The sequence below is a fragment of the Cyclopterus lumpus genome, chromosome 18 (genome assembly GCF_009769545.1).
Source record: "Cyclopterus lumpus isolate fCycLum1 chromosome 18, fCycLum1.pri, whole genome shotgun sequence".
NCBI lineage: Eukaryota > Metazoa > Chordata > Actinopteri > Perciformes > Cyclopteridae > Cyclopterus > Cyclopterus lumpus.
Genome location: NC_046983.1, coordinates 12,144,430 through 12,162,822, shown reverse-complemented (window position 1 = coordinate 12,162,822; position 18,393 = coordinate 12,144,430). Strand labels below are relative to the sequence as shown.

Here is an 18,393-nt window from a genome sequence, read left to right as displayed (position 1 = left end):
CACCTCCATCTGCACTACTTGCACTATCACCACTTTCTGCACTAACATCCCCAATTCATTCCCACGGTTGTTGTTTTTATATTGTACATACATGTTGCTACTCTGCTGTCTTTAATGTCTTTTTAATATTTATCCTGTTATTTAAATGTGTGGACGACGAGAGCGTACGTGTAACCGGAGTCAAATTCCATGTATGTGCACACATACACGGCCAATAAAGCTGATTGTGATATTCTGAGATCCCTCTCATCTCCAGGCTCTGGCTTGCAACGTGTTAGCTTAGCTTAGCTTAGCTTAGCTTAGCTTAGCTTAGTTTAGCACAAAGACTTGAAACAGGGGGACATCCACCTCTCCTGCGTCCTGCTTCTCCGACCTTGGAGCCCAAGCTTAAGCTGTTGTTTAGCTTCGTAGGCTATGGAAACGGATGTTTCTTGGCGGGGCATGGATGAGAAGTGTAGCATGAGAAGATACATCTGAAGCATGAAATACATTGTTCAATTTCCCCCAAAAAATAGAACTGGACTCCACAGCAACAATGTCCAAGACTGCAAATGTTCACTTTACTTTGCAAATGTTCAAAAGGATGTGCTAGTTATGAGCAATGTTCTCTCTGTGTGTCTGACATTAGGTGTGTGTGTGTGTGCGTGTGTGTGTGTGTGTGCGTGTGTGTGTGTGTGGCCCTTTCAATACATACAGACCAAAAGAGACCAGAAGAGAAAATGAGGGATGAGAGGGGAGAAAAAGAATACAAAAAACACTCAAACTGAAAGTGTGTGTATATGTACATGTACTGTATGTGTGTGTGTTTGTGTGTGTGTGAGAGAGTGTGAGATTGAAGCCACACTATAGGGTGTTTTTCTATTGTTTCCAGCATCACTATGACAAAGCTTGTAACACACACACACACACACACACACATTCCATGTATGTGCACACATACACGGCCAATAAAGCTGATTGTGATTCTGAGATCCCTCTCATCTCCAGGCTCTGGCTTGCAACGTGTTAGCTTAGCTTAGCTTAGCTTAGCACAAAGACTTGAAACAGGGGGACATCCACCTCTCCTGCGTCCTGCTTCTCCGACCTTGGAGCCCAAGCTTAAGCTGTTGTTTAGCTTCGTAGGCTATGGAAACGGACGTTTCTTGGCGGGGCATGGATGAGAAGTGTAGCATGAGAAGATACATCTGAAGCATGAAATACATTGTTCAATTTCCCCCAAAAAATAGAACTGGACTCCACAGCAACAATGTCCAAGACTGCAAATGTTCACTTTACTTTGCAAATGTTCAAAAGGATGTGCTAGTTATGAGCAATGTTTTCTGTGTGTGTCTGACATTAGGTGTGTGTGTGTGTGCGTGTGTGTGTGTGTGTGTGTGTGTGCGTGTGTGTGTGTGTGTGGCCCTTTCAATACATACAGACCAAAAGAGACCAGAAGAGAAAATGAGGGATGAGAGGGGAGAAAAAGAATACAAAAAACACTCAAACTGAAAGTGTGTGTATATGTACATGTACACACCCTTGTGTGTGTGTTTGTGTGTGTGTGAGAGAGTGTGAGGTTGAAGCCACACTATAGGGTGTTTTTCTATTGTTTCCAGCATCACTATGACAAAGCTTGTAACACACACACACACACACACACACACACACACACACACACACACACACACAGTGCCCTTATGACACAGTGGATGAAGGGCTGAAAGATCAACTAAAAGAGCGACAGTAGCCGATCATTTCTGATGAAACTACATCTCTCTCTGTCTCTCTCTCTCTCTCTCTCTCTCTCCCTCTCTCTCTCCTGTTCGGCATCTCTCTCTCTCCTCCCCCTTTCTCACACACATGTCTACCTCCCAGCAGACCCATACACACACACATGCACCTCACTGCCACTGGCACATCTCTCCCCGTAATGACAACTTAAAAGGTAAGAAGGCGCTTCTCTTTCTATTTCAGCCCACTACAAGGCCGAAGCTTTTTGATTGAGCTCGGAGAAAGTTTAACCCGACATTGCCATCATTAGCATTATCTCACACTACTGGAACACAACCTTTTTTTGTCATCGTTTAACAGTTACTTTCCTCCAAGGGAGCCATTTTTTTTTTTTTTTAAATAACACATGTAATACGTTGGGATTGATAAATCCATCTTTCTTCCCGTAGACAGACAACAACGAGTTACTTGTAGCATTGCAGTGTTGCAACCCCGCAACATGTCGGTGTTTAAAACCAAACATGCTCTTACACAGAGAGGCTTGAAACCACGAGCTCGACTTTCTTCACTGTGAACACTTTCTTCAGATGTCATCGCGTGACATCACGGAAACCTGGGAAATACTGAAGTAGACTGTATGTAAAGGTGATTTGAAGTGTGGCACGAAAACGACGGAGGCCACTCATAGCTTTGATAAGAGTGTGAATCATTTGTTACAGCATCCCTGTACTCACTTATAAGGGTCCGCTTTGTATCGGAATAGTTTCCGATGTTCATTCACACGGTTCACAGGGTTCAGTCCATCCAACCTGATTTCAATGCATTAGAAGAAGATGCCGTGTTGTTGTTGTTGCTATTTTGGATCTCCTTCGAGTGTGTGACCTCCTTTGACATCTGCAGACGACCGCGTTTGCGCTTTTGTTTTTTCGCCGTCGAGTAAAACTCTGTGGCAACAAAGCCCCCCCCCCCCCCGAACGAAAAAAAGACATCTGTTTTTGAACATTTTCAACCTGGAGAAAGAGGATGAAGTTGCTTTCTGCTCGTCGCAGCCGGGTTCATCTTTAAATGGCTGAATTGCTCATGTTCATGGACTCCCCCAACATTTCAGGTCCATCCAGAGACGTGTTAGGATCAAAGAAATATTCCACTGTGGTTGTTTTATCAAGTCATTGGGCCTCTGGTTTACAATGCTTTTCAGTGTTTAATGAAATGCCATTAACAGCAAATTCAAGTTATGCCCCATATTCTGGATTGGACTGGAGGTCTGAATTCAGCCTTTAGTTATGATGGCCCCCAAAAGCTACACCTTAGTCCCATCAAGCTGTGAAACCTTTTCCTGCTTGGTTTTCCCCCCCCACATGCCTTTAAAAATGAAAAAATAATGTCCCCTGTGCTTTTCAATCAGTGTCTCCCTTCTCCAGCATGGAGACCTGTTGTTTCCTCATTTCCTGTGGGCCTCCTCATGATCTCCCTCGCTCCTTATCGTGAAAAGGCTCTGATGTTCTTCCCCCTGATTGGGTAACGTCATCGCTGATGAGCCACACAATGTCCCTTCATCTTCATGGTGTAGTTTCTGCAAACTAAAAATCACTTCTCTTATTGACATTTGATCGCCGTTCTAATTAGGAGGCGGCCTCCGATCAATCGGCTGCACCAGTAATAAAGTAGGCGTGTCAGTAAAGTGGTTCGATATTTGTTTCATCTCGTGCTTTACATTTGGACTTATTTTGGATAACTTTGTGTTACATCCAGTGGTATTTAAAGCTATACAAATTATATTTTAACTTATTATTTCTTTCCTACTTGACTTCACATTTGCATTGTGGTGTTAGTCACAGTGGAGTGTAAAACTACAACAGTAGGACAACTACAATATAGTGGAGTGAGGATGGAGGTCAATGGTACATAAGGTGCTTTGCATCCACAGCGTTGATTTAATATGAATACTCCGATTATTGCCCTATCAATGCTCACATAACAGTTTTCAGGAGCGGCTAGGCTGTTAACCATATGTTTACACTACACAGAAACCAAACACATCCTTTAAATTATTAAGAAATTCTTCCGGGCCGGGTTTGTTGCAATGCATTTAGATGGATAACTCTTTCACATTCAGCATAATATTTCTATATAGTTTGATAATTTGTTGGATAAAGAGAGGCATGGCCCCCTGCCAGACGTCACGTTTCATCAGGTAAATTAGATATGTATTTTCTTTCATAGTAAAGTAGTGTGGAATACATTTTTAAATAAATGTTTTTGACAGTGTGACAGTACAAACGGGCATGAAAACACGACATGAAACAGACGTTATAATTTGAATGTCGTACAGATTGTTAGTTGCTTTTGTTTGTGTGCACGTATGAAAGTGTGTTGTGAGTCTTCATTAATATCTGAAAAACTGCGACAAGAGGAATGTAAATAAATGACATTAATAATAATAATATCGGTATATATGTTCAATAACTACATACATAAGTACTAATACTACTACTACTAATATAAATCTCTTTTATCTATTTAAATAAAGTCTTTTAAAGTATCTTATCTTTTCATTGCCTGCTGCCGCCCACAGACATTTAGGAGGGCGATGGCTCACTGCGGGTTATGGAATAAGAGTTAAATTCATCTGCAGGTTTTGTGTCTTTTAACATTAATTATAAAAAACTCAATGATCCTCATGGCGATCTCAGTTAAGATTATGGGATGGCACTGTGTGGTGAATATATTAATAATCGCATACATCAGAACGTATGCAACTGTTATTTTTTGTGAACTGTGATTAGGTTTATAATAATATAAGAGTTGGACAGAATAAGAGTTTTTTTAACCAAAATGCCTGAAAACGTTTGCAACTTTCAACACTGAAATTAATGGGTTTTTTTAATACGGAGAATAAATCGACTATAATTAATTTTATTCTAAAGAATGTAAAAATACAATATCTAAAGGCACTATATATTGTTTTAATAATTAAGCTGGCAGTTTAACTACTCGCCATAATTATAGTACGGTTAGAAGTGCATCAGCGGCCAATTCATTTGTCAAAAAGGAAATATGTATTTCCCAAAAAAAATATAATAACATTTCAATGACATTCTATACATAAAAAAAGAAAAAAGAAAAGAAGAAACCCACAAATGGTGACATGACATTTATATATTCATAAAATGTGTAGATGACTTCTTTCAGTTCACCTTCAGTTGACCTCTGATCCTAATTCTAATCGATTAATGTGTTCGAAATTCAGCACTTTGCAAATATGAAATGGAATAACACTTGTTGGTATTTTCATCTATGTGTAGAGAAAATACAATAATGTAAAGTATACTATTAATATCACTGTAACAAGTATAACTGTACTAGCTGTGTATGTGTGTGTGTGTGTGTGTGTGTGTGTGAAATCAGATTTAAAATGACGGACTTTAACCAAATAGATGGACGTGATCATAAAGTTGCAATTTAATAGATTATACTGTTGACTTGACATGAAATCAGTCTTAACACGTGGAGCAGCGGGGTCATTTTTTTTGGGCCTGTGATCTCGTTTTAGATGCAAAAGCTCTTGGTAAGCAGGCCTTGCATTTACTTCTTTGTGAGAGCATCAAACGCACTTAAAGTGGAACAGGCTCTAAATATTTCAAACCTCATTATTTCTAACACATCAATTGTAAATATGGCCGTTTAAGAACTCTCCTGCAGCTCTTACTGCACTTGGCGTCTTTGCTTTTGTTTGCACTGAAATACAGATTTCAAATTACCAAAGAGCATCAGACACAGAAAGGGATTCTTACTGCACTGTAAATCTATTAGCCTCAAATGTTTGTACAAAAAGGCCTTAAAGTACAAGGGACCTTATTGAAACACGATTTCCTTCACGTGCTTCTTATGTGAAGAGCAGTTATAGCAGTTCCTCCATGTTTTACGATTCACAATGATTCATACTGTCATTTGTCCCTCATCCATTCGGTTACTCCCTGCCAGTCGGCACTTTTTTTTCTCAGTGACGAAAGACCCCCCCCCCAAAAAAAGTCCAGAAGCGCTTCTCTGGTTCCCCCTCCTCTGGTTCGACTTTGAGAGTAAACCAAAGAAGCGTCTCCCCCGTACAAACTCCTCCGCACTCCCTTTCCATCCTCTCGCATCCTTTCATTCACACATTTCTATATTTGCCCGTTTTGTCAAGGTTGTGAGCGAGCTGCAGACAGACGAGCGGAGCGGGTCTGAATCACTGGAGGAAGGTTGGATGTGCCGAGTAGACGTTTTGTGAACTGAACGCCTTATTGGCTGCCCGAAGCCGAGCATGAATGCATTTGAAGACGTTTCTTTATTTCTTGGTGAGCACAAAGGACGTAAAAAAAAATTCTCTAAAATATGTTAATTCACTCCCACTGTACATGTTTCAGAAATCTCCATATTTGACCACATTCTTTAAATTTTCAAAAGCGGAAACTCCTCGCTCTGCCACGTAATGTAGTGAGGTTATCTGCATCGATGCTAGATTATTGGCAAAGTTATCACGTATGCTAATGTTGAGGTTATTGGGTCAGACGGGTTGTGGAGGTACCAAATTATTGTCTCCTCTCCAAGTTAATGCTGAGGTTTCTAGCTATGAGAAGTAATCATTCTGTATCAGTGACCTCAGCATTAACATGATCACCTACACACACACACACACACACACACACACACACACACACTGCTCCTTTTCTCTTTGAACGCCGTCTGGGAGGTGATGAAGTTGCTTCGCTGCTCTACTCGTAACAGTTGTTGTTCATTTATCACCAATACATGATCGGTTCGAGGAGTGAAATGTGCCGAGAAGGAAATGATGAAATTGGATGAAAGTGGCCGAATGGACAGCAAACTGCAGTTTTCGGGGACACAACTTTCAGAATAGGTTGTCACGGCTTCGGGAGATATGATCTGTTGTCAGAAATATATGTGTGTCCATGAATTTGTGCAATTATTTAGACGCTGTCGTTTCTGGGACAATATTTACACCGTTTTCCAGATTTAGAAAGTGATGAAGCAAATAAATATAAGTGGTTTACGTGCAGTGGCAGACTTCCATTTTGTGAAATGTTATACATTTACTTTGTACATTTTAAAGTTGACGTTAGAATTCATATTATAGATTTACTTCATTTAAGAGGGAAATATTGTACTTTTTACCAATTTGCAATCATTTTGCAGGTAATCTTCCAGAATAAGATGCTCAGAAAATAGGAGTATGACATTGCATCACACGGATTACAAAATAAAAAATACTGTCCATGTAATTTTTTGTTATACTGTATGTTAAGATAGTTTTTTTCAAGCCAGTTAATAGATTACGTTAAGATGCTGAATGTTGACGCAGAGAATTAGTCTTCTCTCTTTTAACTGATTAAGTACTCACTGTCGGCCCTGTACGTGTGTGTGTGTGTGTGTGTGTGTGTGTGTGTGTGTGTGTGCCGGCGGTCGTGTTTGAGGTTACGTGTGCATGTGTGAGTAGGTGTTTTGAAAATATATGACATAACAAAGGTAGAAAACAGCTTACTTGCACGTTAAAGGTGCATACTATGTGTGTGTGTGTGTGTGTGTGTGTGTGCGTGTGTGTGTGTGTGTGTGTGTATGTGTGGTGGGTGGGGCTGCAGGGTGATTAGAGGGTTCCCTGAATCTCATCGTTTGTCGCCGTTTTCCTTCCTGTTTCATTCTCTCTCATTTCCTGTCAGCTGACTCAGCTGGAGAATCTTGATCTGGTGAACATCTACGCTACCGCTTATGTGCACGCGCGCACACACACACACGCACACACACGTACACACACACTTACAAAATGTACTCTAGCCACATGTTTAACAACACTCAGTTACAGTTACACACATGACTGTGTAACTGAAAGACTCGTATCATTTTCTTTCTCACACATACACACATATTCATCTTCTATATTCTGTATATACGTACAGCCTGTACAACAATTCGAATGTACAAAAAATTGTAAAAGTACATTTATTTCAACTCTTGATTGTAAAATTTCAACGATTTTTATGTGTTTTTGTGCAACTCCTTAAGTGGTTTAATAACTCAACATCAGCATACAAGTCCTTAAAAAGAAAGGAACTACAGCAAAATAACTACAAGCAGGAGAGTGCCACAAAGGCAGCGACACACGAGAAAATAACTTAGAAGTATACCAAAAAGCAGAGAGTGCACAAAGATGGGGGAAACACAGAGATACAAAGCAAGTATACAGTAGGAGACTTAAGAAGAAAGGTAGGACAAGAGAGAAACAGAAAGCAAAGTTGGGCGCATGAGAGAGGGAGAGAGAGAGAGAGGGAGAGAGAGAGAGAGAGAGAGAGAGAGAGAGAGAGAGAGAGAGAGAGAGACAAGGACGAGCAAAGAGACGGAAACAGAGATGGAGGAGGGGGGCAGAGAGATAAAGATAGCTGAAAGGAGGGAGATCCGTCAGCGTTTGTTTCCTCAGGATGTGGTTACCACGACGACAAAAAAGCAGATAGGCAACATCACTACTCGCTGGTCCCCTTGTGACACCTGCAAGAGAGTGTGTGTGTGTGTGTGTGTGTGTGGGGGGGGGTGTGTGGGTGTATGTGGGTGTTTGAAAGTCTGAGTGTGTGTTTGTTTGAAAAAGACAGTGTATTTAAGTGTCATTGGTTATGTATGTGTGTGTCCATTGTACTTAAGATATGTACGACAGACTGTGTGAGTGTGTGTGTGTGTGTCCATTTACTTGACTGTGTGAGTTTATGTGCGTGCGTGCTGTCAAAGGAGAGAGAGCGAGAGAGAGAGTGAGAGAGACGGATAGGAAGGACTAGCTGTGAGGCTGAAAACACAAAGACTCGAGACGAAGCAAAAGGAGCAAAAAACAAAAAATAAGTCAGAGAGAACGATGAAGACAATCGGAAGGAGAACCAGGACCAGACAACATGAACAACAGAGGAGGAACATCTGTGAAAAGGAAATTAGGCGCCAAGGACTGGTAAAAAACAAACCAAAAAAAGACAACCTCAGAACGTATACAGTGTATTTGTCTCTTCATCTCGTCTTCCTTCGTTCTTTCTCTTTCTGACTCACTCGCCGTCCTTTTTAGAGCAGAATGTGGTTTCAAGATAGAGAAAAAGAAAAGAAAAAACACGGAGACTTCAAGATTTGATGCAACTCAATGTACATCGTCTGTATACTTTAAGTGATTTTCTAACGAGCCTTTTGCCTTTTAATCTGCGTGATCTGTTAAAACCGTTAAAAGCAGACAGTAATCCGAGCTCGATTCGGAGTAAAAAAAAAAAAAAAGGCGCCATTACTTTGAACTGACAACCTGCGTAGCCGGCATTGTTAATTTCAAGGTAGTGACGTAACAAAACTAAACTACCCCCAAAACCTGCAGGGCTTTGTACAAACTATTTATGGACAGGGGATTTTGGAGACATGTGCTCCCTATCAAGATGTGCTATTAAGCGGTTGTGCACATATGGGGAGCATTTCTTTTTCGAAAGGTCATGATGGTCTGTCGAAATGCAACATTCGTGAAGACCTTTGAAGGGGCTCGGGGGCTGCTGGGGCATTTTTTGACAAGGCGGCACAAATCATCAGCACGGAGGCCCATTCTCCATCATACCCACGGCCATGGATGCTCTTTGCCACCCAGTTAACCCTTGACTGTCCCGGAGGCTCATGGGTCATTTCCTTACACTGAAATCACAGCGATGAACATGTCTGAGCCCATCGAAACACTACGGAAGCCTCACGTTTGGTATTGGTATTGTATTGTTGAGTACTTGAGGTACTAGTTAACGTGATACTGCGAATGTTGTGAATGGATTTCAATGGTGTTGATTTCTAATTACCCTTTGTTTCTGTCTTTCTCAAGGAGGCACTCTAGCTACATCCAGCGAGCCATCATGGACGACCCTTCAGCCACCCAATCCTTCACCAACCTCCACCCCCATCGCCACCGTGCATCCTTTCACCTCACCCTGCCCAGCCTTCCAAGCCCTGAAGTGGGATACCCGTCCTCTCAGCCTGCCCTGGACCCTCAGGAGCAATATGGAAGTCAAGGGGAAGAATCCGCAAACTCCTTCCCAACTTCAAGCACCTCCTCCGGGGGAAGGAGGGGGAGCAGCGCGGGTGACAGAGGCTTCCCAAACACAAGAGGTAGCTGTTTGGATGGAGATGCGAACTTGGGAGGCCATCTTGACGGAGAAAGCGGGTTCGGACGGCATTTTTCTGACACTTGGTATTGCGGTAGCAAAAAAGAGGAAGTTTGGGATGACGTGGAGAATTGCGAAAGCGCCGCAGACACTTTTTATAGAAGAGGTGATTGTTACAGCAACGCAAATGATGTTTTTTACCCCGTCAGTTGTGGCAGCGAGGAGGGAGTCAGGCGTAAACTCTCAGAGAACTACAATCATTATACCCAGGTCGGCTGTGACGCTAAAGGCGATGCAGTTTACAACAGGGAGGCTAACGTTAGCCACTTTACTAACCAAACTACTTCCTACACCAGAACTGCCGCGGGGAGCTTTAGTGACAGCAGTGTTGATTATTCAAGAGTGAGTGATAATTATGTGGGAAGAGAAGAAGACTACGGGTCCAGCTGTGGCTCAGGTGAGGATCAGCTTCAACCAGCAGAGGTGGAGGGACCCTGGCTCAGGGCCTCTCCCTCGAGTCAGACCGGAGAGGGCCGGTGGAGGGGAACAGCGGACACCATGGGTTTTGCCTCAGGATGCCTACCGCAGAGATCACCTATCGGGACGTACACTCAGAAACTGGACTCCTTCTCCGAAGCGTTCCCCTCCCAGCAAAAGAGAAGATTCCCGATGATTCCCGGTGGAGATGCTTCTGGACAGATCTGGGAGTTCGGCGCAGGGAGAGGAGAAAGCCCGACATGGGTCAACTCCAGGCACAGCTGTGCTTTTGATTCTGACTCCTACCTGCTTCCCTCCTCCTCTTCTCCCCCACCCACTCACCCCTCTCTTCTGCCATTCCCGTCTCCCCCCACGTCGTCCCACATCATGTCTTCAGTTCTTAGTCCTCCTCCCACACCTCTACCTCCTCTGCACTCACCCTCCAAAGTGGACTCTCCCATGGCCTTTGGGGTCACCGGACATTCAGTGTCCCAGGGGGGTGAATCGCTCGGCGCGCTCCAGTTTTTCGCTTCGCACCTTCAGTCTCTCTCGTCCGTCCATTCCCCCGGGATGCTGTGGAAGTTCCCCCCACTGACACACAGCTTCCCACAGTCGTCAGGCGACCCCATGGAGGGCAACCTGAGACCTTCTCATGGCGGCGACTACGGCAACATCACAGGTGAGGCGTCGTGTGCATTTTTGGGAAGGAAAATATGATAGTAAGAATTAAACTGATGAAATCTTATCTAAATTAACTTAATTTCCCCCCTCTTCGACTTAAAAAAACCACAGGTTCAAACCCACATGTAGATTTACGGGACATTCGTAGCTTGTGACATTTCCCGTATGCAAATTACATTTTTGCACTATTTTACATCGCGTGAAAAATCCAATGTTCACATGTGAAATACCAACATATCGTTCAGATTTTCTGTATGTGCATGTGGGTTTGAACCTGTGAATGTATTAGTGTTTTCAAATAAGAAACGCTTTCCTGTCTGCACAGATAACAGGGATGTTTTAGTCTCACTCAAGGTGATCAAGCAGTTTAACAGTTCATCATGGAGCGTTGACTTCCACTGTTGATTGTCCTTCCCCCTCTCAATTTTTTCCAGCCTCCCACGTTCAGTCTCCAGAAGTGGCGTTCCTCTCTTCCACATCACATCCTCCGTCCCTCCATCCATCCAGAACCCTCTGTCCCTCCAGCACTCCATCCCTTCATCCATCCTTCCATCTTCCCTTTCGTCCATCTCACTTTTCCAGCCAACATTATGAGGCCCCAGAAAAGACACACGTGGTAACCCAGAATGTAAAGAATGGACAAACCAACCTGAACCAATCACAGCTGCAGGTAAAAGTCGTGTTTTTTTTTTAACCACTGGAAACAATTTGAGCACATCTAAAGAAAATGTTTGACCTTTGAGGATATATGCTTGTCTATTTCCTTGTGGTGAGTTTGGAAGAAGAAAAGTTATAGCAGTTTTGTGTTTATGCATCCAGCATAGTGAGGTCCATCCTAGGTTAAAATCATAGATACATTGCTACATTTAAGGGAACACAAACCTTTAGTTGATGCACACTGTTGCTGATTGGTCTACTTTTGTTTATAGTACCGTCATCTCGATACAATTATGTTGACTGCTTGAACCTCTTGAATTTATTGGAAGTATCCAGACAAATGGAAAAACAAGACTTTGTGCTTTTTTTGTTTCTGTTTCTAAAACCACAGTCTTCGTCTTGGTTTGTATTTTTAGACTTGTTGAATGGTTGTAGTATATATATATATATATATGAGTTCTATGAGTTGGTGAAAGGCATGTTATTCAGACCAAATACTTCAGCTTTGAGTACTTTATTCGTTCTTGCACTACATTTTGCTCTCCGACTTTTGTTTCCCTTGTGCTCTTTCAGCAACAAGTCGCTCCAATCTACACTGGAACTCCATTTCCCAGTATCCTTCACTCCAGCAGAGGCCAGAAGAGGCTTCGGTACACTCCTCAGCCGCTCCTCAATCCCGTCCGTAGGGGGTCGGGTCTCTACTCCTCCATATCATCCCTCAACCACAGAGAGGAGGAAACCACATGTGGAGAAGAGGAAGATGAGAGTGTTGTGTTACCGTAAGTCAAATGCTGAAGCAAAATCTGCTTTACGTCATGATTGTTTATTACCTTTGTATTGGTTAGCATGGTATCTCAAAAACAAGAGGGTGAAGAGGGAAGGAATTGTGTTAACCTTTTTTTGTTGTAGATCTGGATCCATTGTATTGGTTGTTATCCTTCCCGTCCTCTTCTCTCCTTCTCTCCAGGTATGTCAATGTGGGTCATGATTTCCAGGCAGAGCTTCCTCCATGCTTTGTGGATGTGGAAGAGTCGAGGGTGTGCTCACCAGAGGAGGAATCTCCTCGGGAACAGTTGCTCTGGAAACCGTGGGACAAGCTGGAGGAGGCTGTCAACCAACAAGACCAAGGTAAATAGCATGCTAAAATATATAGTATCCAAGTAATAATTGCAGCGAAAATGCCAGTGAATTCTCAGTTCTTCAGCATTACAATCAATGGATACGTTTAAGGGTCAAAGCGTCAGCGACCTGATGGAAGATGAATAACATATTCTAGCCTTAATAAAGTGTATGATGGAGACATTTTTAATTGGCCCCAGATAGACCCTGAAAATATAAACAAAAATAATTTCATTGTCATGCCCCCTGCGAAAAAGGCTCATGTTGTGTGTGTGTGTGTGTGTGTATGCACAGTGGAGCTGCTGTTGTCCATGTGTAGTTCCAGCTGCATGCCAGGAGGGGGCAGTAACACAGAGCTGACTCTGCACTGTCTGCACTACTGTCAGGGCAACACGATGGTAAGCTGTGCACAGTCCCTGTCTTTCTTCCATCTTCACTAACTCGTCCACCGTGCACTCATTCAATCCCTTTCATCACTCCTCCACGCATCACTACTCACCTACTCATTCTGCGTCATTTCTTTCCACCTTCTACCTTTCTTTCTCACTCATCCATATCCAGTTTGTTCTCTTCAGACACCACTGCATGCCTCATCTGTCTGTTATGTGCCTCCTCCGTCCCTCTCTCTCCCGCTCAGGCCACGCTGGACATGCTGCTGTTCTCACAGCGCTCGCCAACAGGAGACTACCACTACTCTGGTAACCTTTCACCTTTGACCTGCCTCTAACTCTTGGGTTCCCTATGCCTGTCGAGGGATCACTCCTAAATTGTCACCTGCTGTTCACAACAACTCTTTGGCTTGATTATGGACATTCAATCGGAGTTAACTCAGTGATAACTGAGATGGACTTAAATGTGTTGCGGTGAAGGCAGATAGGTGTTTCTCTGTAACAGGCACGAGCTGTATGAATCTCAACATGGGAGTCAGCAAAAGAGTAACCATTCCCAATGCTCTGTGTGTACAATAGCGGCCTTTGTAGAAGCCCAAACCTCCTGCCACTTTCATCACACGCAAACTCCACTCTCTCTCCATCTCTTTGTTTCTTTGTTGCATTCAAGTCCACCATGAATCATGTGAAGTACAGAGTAGACATTGTTCTGCATACAGTGTTCACTTAGGTGGGTGTATTCCTGTAGACAAGGGGTACTTCTAAAGGCCTTGGGCCCCCTGACAACAGTTTAACAACATTCTGGATGTCTTACGTCCCAGGTATGTCTCTGGACTCCCCTCCAGCTATATATACAGGTTGTTTGTCTGTTTGTTATTTGTGTGTCGTCCTCAAACAACCCGTGTATCTGTATTTATCAATTCTCCCCCCCCTCTTCTCTCTCTCTCTCCCTGTAGGTAGTGATTGTTGGACAGACAGTGAAAAGAGTCTCTTCAGTGCAACTCTGGGAACTTATGGAAAGGCCTTTTCCCTCGTACAGAAAACGGTACTAGGATTCACTGCTTGCGCTTACGCAGCATTCTCAGCCACTGAGCTAGTGTTGGACAGCTGTCACGTAAACACATGGAGTAGAAAAAGAAAAGCATTCACATTCACTTGGCCCACCGCTGCACCACTTAGTGGTTGTTTTTCGTGTGCAGGGTCACTCCACACGGCTGAAGTAGTATTATTTTCGTAAGCGTTTTTTTTGCCTACACCGCTTTGGTTTGTGATTGACGGCGCACTGTTGCACATGTAAGTACACAGAAAATAAGTACGGTTTTGATTAAATGGTATGCAACTATGCGATTACCTGAAGTGCACTGGCATACTGTGACCTGTTTCACAATATTAGCACTCATAAACTCACTCCTGCAGGTGCCAGATTATAGTTTATATGTGGGCAACAATATTTTCAAAGTTTCAGCTTGATTATGTTTACTGAAATATGTTGGCTAGTGTATTTGGACTCAAGCTGAAATAGATATGGGAAAAGTGACACTGTCAGGTGGAGTATTCACTATGTGTGTGTGTGTGTGTGTTGCAGGTGAGGACTAAAACCGTGTGCCAGTGTGTTGAATTTTACTACTTGAGCAAAAAGCTCCAAGACATGCAGAAGAAACAGAAGGAGGAGGAGAACAGAGACGCATTGGAGCAGCAGAAGAATGTAAGAAACACCTGAAAGACGTGTTGTAATCTTTTTGCCTCTTGTCAAGATGTACCAGCTGATCCAGGCAGTCTGGTTCCGCCTTTCGCTTTAGTTCTCATCCTCTTTCTATCATTCCCTTTTTTCCTGTTGTTGTCCAGCAGTTATTTGTCCATAATACTATGTGGGCTCCACTGTGCTATGCAGCAGGATATCTGACTAATAAGACTATTAGATTAGAAACAAGTTATACAGAATAGTGTGCTTTGTAGTCTTGTGTAATCAGTTAAATGCTTTAAACGCTTATCCGGGGTGGAATGCTAAAGCAGCACAGTTGCTTACAGTTGATCCTCTTCTCATAGACGACGCCCATCTTCCAGCCAATGGACAGACAGTTTGGCCTGGAGGAGGCAGTTCCTGTGCCCTCATTGGCCAGCTTCTTCCCCTGCAAGCTGTGTGGCAAGTGAGTAGGAGAAATTAAAGTAAACTCCAACGCTTTATCTGCGTTTGGCATCAGAGCAAGCCCACAGGTGGTTTCCATTTTCAAGTCTTCTTTTCAAACCAGTCTTTCCTCTCTCCTCGCTCCAGGATGTTCTATAAAATTAAGTCCCGCAACGCTCACATGAAGATCCACCGCCAGCCTCAGGAGGATTGGACCGACAGGCGGCTGCAGCACCAGCTCCTCACCCAGCGTCTGGCTCTAAGTCGTCCCACCAACCTCATGCCCTCCCCGGGCAGTAACCTGCTCCCGACCCAAGCAGCAGCTCCGACCTTTCCCTCTTCTGGCCTCGCTGGAAGGTCAAGCAACAACAACAATGCAGACAATGTCCTCAACATTGTAACCAATAGCAACGCCATCACTCCCAGTAATGCCAGTGTCCTAGATCCCAGCGCGGTGGTAACATATAGCAACATCTCTGCTTCAAACTCTTGCGTAATCACCAATATCGATGGCGGTGACTCAATCCAAAGAGAGCCCACGGGGGTCTTACCTCTCCACCAACCATGGGGCTCATATGGACAAGGCCCCGACCCCACTGTCTTCTACTGCAACACAGAAAGGAAAGACACTGTCGGGGCTGGGACAGTGGCGGGGAAAGAGCCAATCAACTGGCACTAGTGTTTAACTCTCCCAAAAGCATTACCACCACTGAGACTCACCACAGATGTGTTTTTTTACTCAACCTAAGTTTTAACACAAACTTCAGTACTTTTTCAAATATTTCAAGGAAACATGATCACAATTTGTGTATGTTTGGTTGTACATTTAGTGTATTTAGATGTTTTGCTATGCATTTGACATTTTAATAAAATCTGTAACCACATGATGTAACCAGATGATGTTTCTGACTTCTGTAAAACCACCATTACATGGATTAAACAAAAAAGATATAACACGTTAATTTCTGGGCTTTTGACGTGGTGTTTTAAAAAAAAGAAAATGTTCCGAGAGAGCCAGGCCCTGGTCCAGTCTTTGTGCTAACCTAAGCTAACGATCTTCTGGCTGGTATATCTTCCAATTAATTTTTCTTTTTTGAAATTTGCGAAATAATTTCTGAAACTAGGTTCCTCTTTGTCAAAACTCTACTCACACAAATTGAAAAACATATACAAATAAACCACTTCATTCAAACAAATATTAGTGTTTTTGGTCATCACCTCTTTCAGGAACAAAGTGAAAGTGCATTGTCCCAAACATGGACCTATTCCTTTAACTGCATCACAGCCATTTGGAGTAGTGAGGATGAGCCAAATTGTCCCCACTTCCCAACGGTCCTCACAAAGGTAGACAAAAACTCACACAGACTCACGTAGTTGGCATAGCAATTTCAACACACGGCTTGTTGAAAGCTTTTGATATAACACTATAATGGGCTAATATTGACCTTGGTAGACCATCTCCTCTATCACAGCTGTCTGGTAGACGTGTGTACTCAGGATTGACCTGTTGATGGTTAACTACTGTGATTGTGTGTGTTTTTGTGACTGTGTTCTGCAAGATGCCAGGAAAGGGGCATTGTGACAGTGTGTGTAGCCTCTACAGTGTGTGTAGCCTCTACAGCGGATGTGAAGAGGGTAGGCCTGCCAAATTCAACAAAAGCACACGTAAGGATGATATGTGTTGACAAAAAAAAAAACTGAAACAAACGGAAACAGCATCCTGCACCATCTTTATTTAGCTAGTGTCAATTTCCAGGAACTGCAGAGTATGTCTTGTCTCCTCTGCCATGTTTACTTACAATTAACATGTACTTATTTGTCAGTTCTACTTCCGCAGGGCTCAGGTGCATTTGCCAAGGCGGTGCATATCCTTTGGTACGATATCTTTATGAGCGTTATTGCCACTGTGATCGTGATAACAGTGTTTGTTTGGGTGTGTGTATGTAGTCTGTACGTCTCTTTGTTCACAGTCTTATATTGTGCCACATGTCCTTCAAGGTATACTTATACATAAAAAGTGAACCTGTGAGTAAGTAGGTCCATGAATGTTTTATGCCTCTGTGTTCATGCAGGGAAATGGTTCCTCCCCTTGACAAAAGTCCACCGGCGATCTTGTTTTCATTCTTCCATCGTAAAGTCTCCGCTTTGCACGGAGCATGAGAAATCACAGGGGGAGTGGCAGCCAGCATCAGTTCTGAATGTTGGGCTTTCTGTTCAGCGAGCACAAGCGCGTAGATAAAGGGGGAGAGGGAGACCAGACCAATGGGGTGAGGGAACGGGGCGAACGGGCAGAGAATAACCAACAGAGGAAATTACTGAGCAGTGGCCATTCGCCTATTCATGGTGAGCAGCTCTTTGCCAGTTCACTGAGTTCATGTCCTCCAACACAACCCATCCACACTTTCTCTCATTTGCTGCTTTTCCTACTAAAAGCAATTCAGAGTGAGAGAAAAATGACTGTGAGACTTGATGGTTCATTCCTTTTTTTTACTTGTAGACGATAGGACCTTATCTCCCGGAGGAGAAAGTCGGAAGTTATGAGAACTTGCTTCTCCTTCCTGTGTGAATGAGGTGTCATCCCTCGTGAGACACTATACAGGGAGGCCCACTGCTGCCATTCACGCAGTTGGAGGTTGGGCACTGTTATGTAATAGTTGGCACATTCCTTGCATTATTATGGGAAACCTGGAACTTTCATTTATTGTAATAGTTTATTCACTATGCCTCCGCTGCTGACACTGGATGTCTTGCGGCTGGGTGAAAGTTAATATGCGATGTTAAGTAGCTGCACTCACAGGTCTGTACATGCAGAAGCCTCTATGGTGGTGTTCTCAGCTGACCCATTTGCAGACAAGGTCAGGCACTGATAAACATTTCATCATTGGGTCTTAGTTTTTTGTTTTAGTTTATATAGTGGCCGCTGGAGGGGTTAATGGTCACTTGGACGGTAAATATTGACCATCTGCAAACCCCCTCTGACATTTGTTCACCCTTTTAAGTTGGCCAAAACAACATGGGAATTAATATTGAGAGTATGTTAGGTGGGGAAGGAGCCCCATAAACCCCATAAAACGAATATTATTGT

The 18,393-nt window shown here is 43.3% G+C and overlaps 1 protein-coding gene across 2 annotated transcripts; it reads left to right on the top strand.

Annotated features, from left to right (window-relative positions):
• The first annotated feature begins 1,852 nt into the window (after positions 1-1,852).
• si:dkey-19b23.10 lies at positions 1,853-16,205 on the top strand. Of its 2 annotated transcripts, none has more exons than XM_034557590.1 (11): positions 1,853-1,924; positions 9,581-11,016; positions 11,453-11,688; positions 12,249-12,454; positions 12,643-12,803; positions 13,089-13,192; positions 13,432-13,492; positions 14,140-14,228; positions 14,769-14,888; positions 15,230-15,330; positions 15,456-16,205. In XM_034557590.1, the coding sequence occupies exons 2-11, from the start codon at positions 9,612-9,614 to the stop codon at positions 15,985-15,987; spliced, it is 3,015 nt and encodes a 1,004-aa protein (XP_034413481.1). In that variant the 5' UTR covers positions 1,853-1,924; positions 9,581-9,611; the 3' UTR covers positions 15,988-16,205. The 2 variants fall into 2 exon arrangements, with proteins under 2 accessions (XP_034413481.1, XP_034413480.1); XM_034557589.1 differs by lacking the exon at positions 1,853-1,924 and adding an exon at positions 8,106-8,692.
• The last annotated feature ends 2,188 nt before the right edge of the window (positions 16,206-18,393 follow it).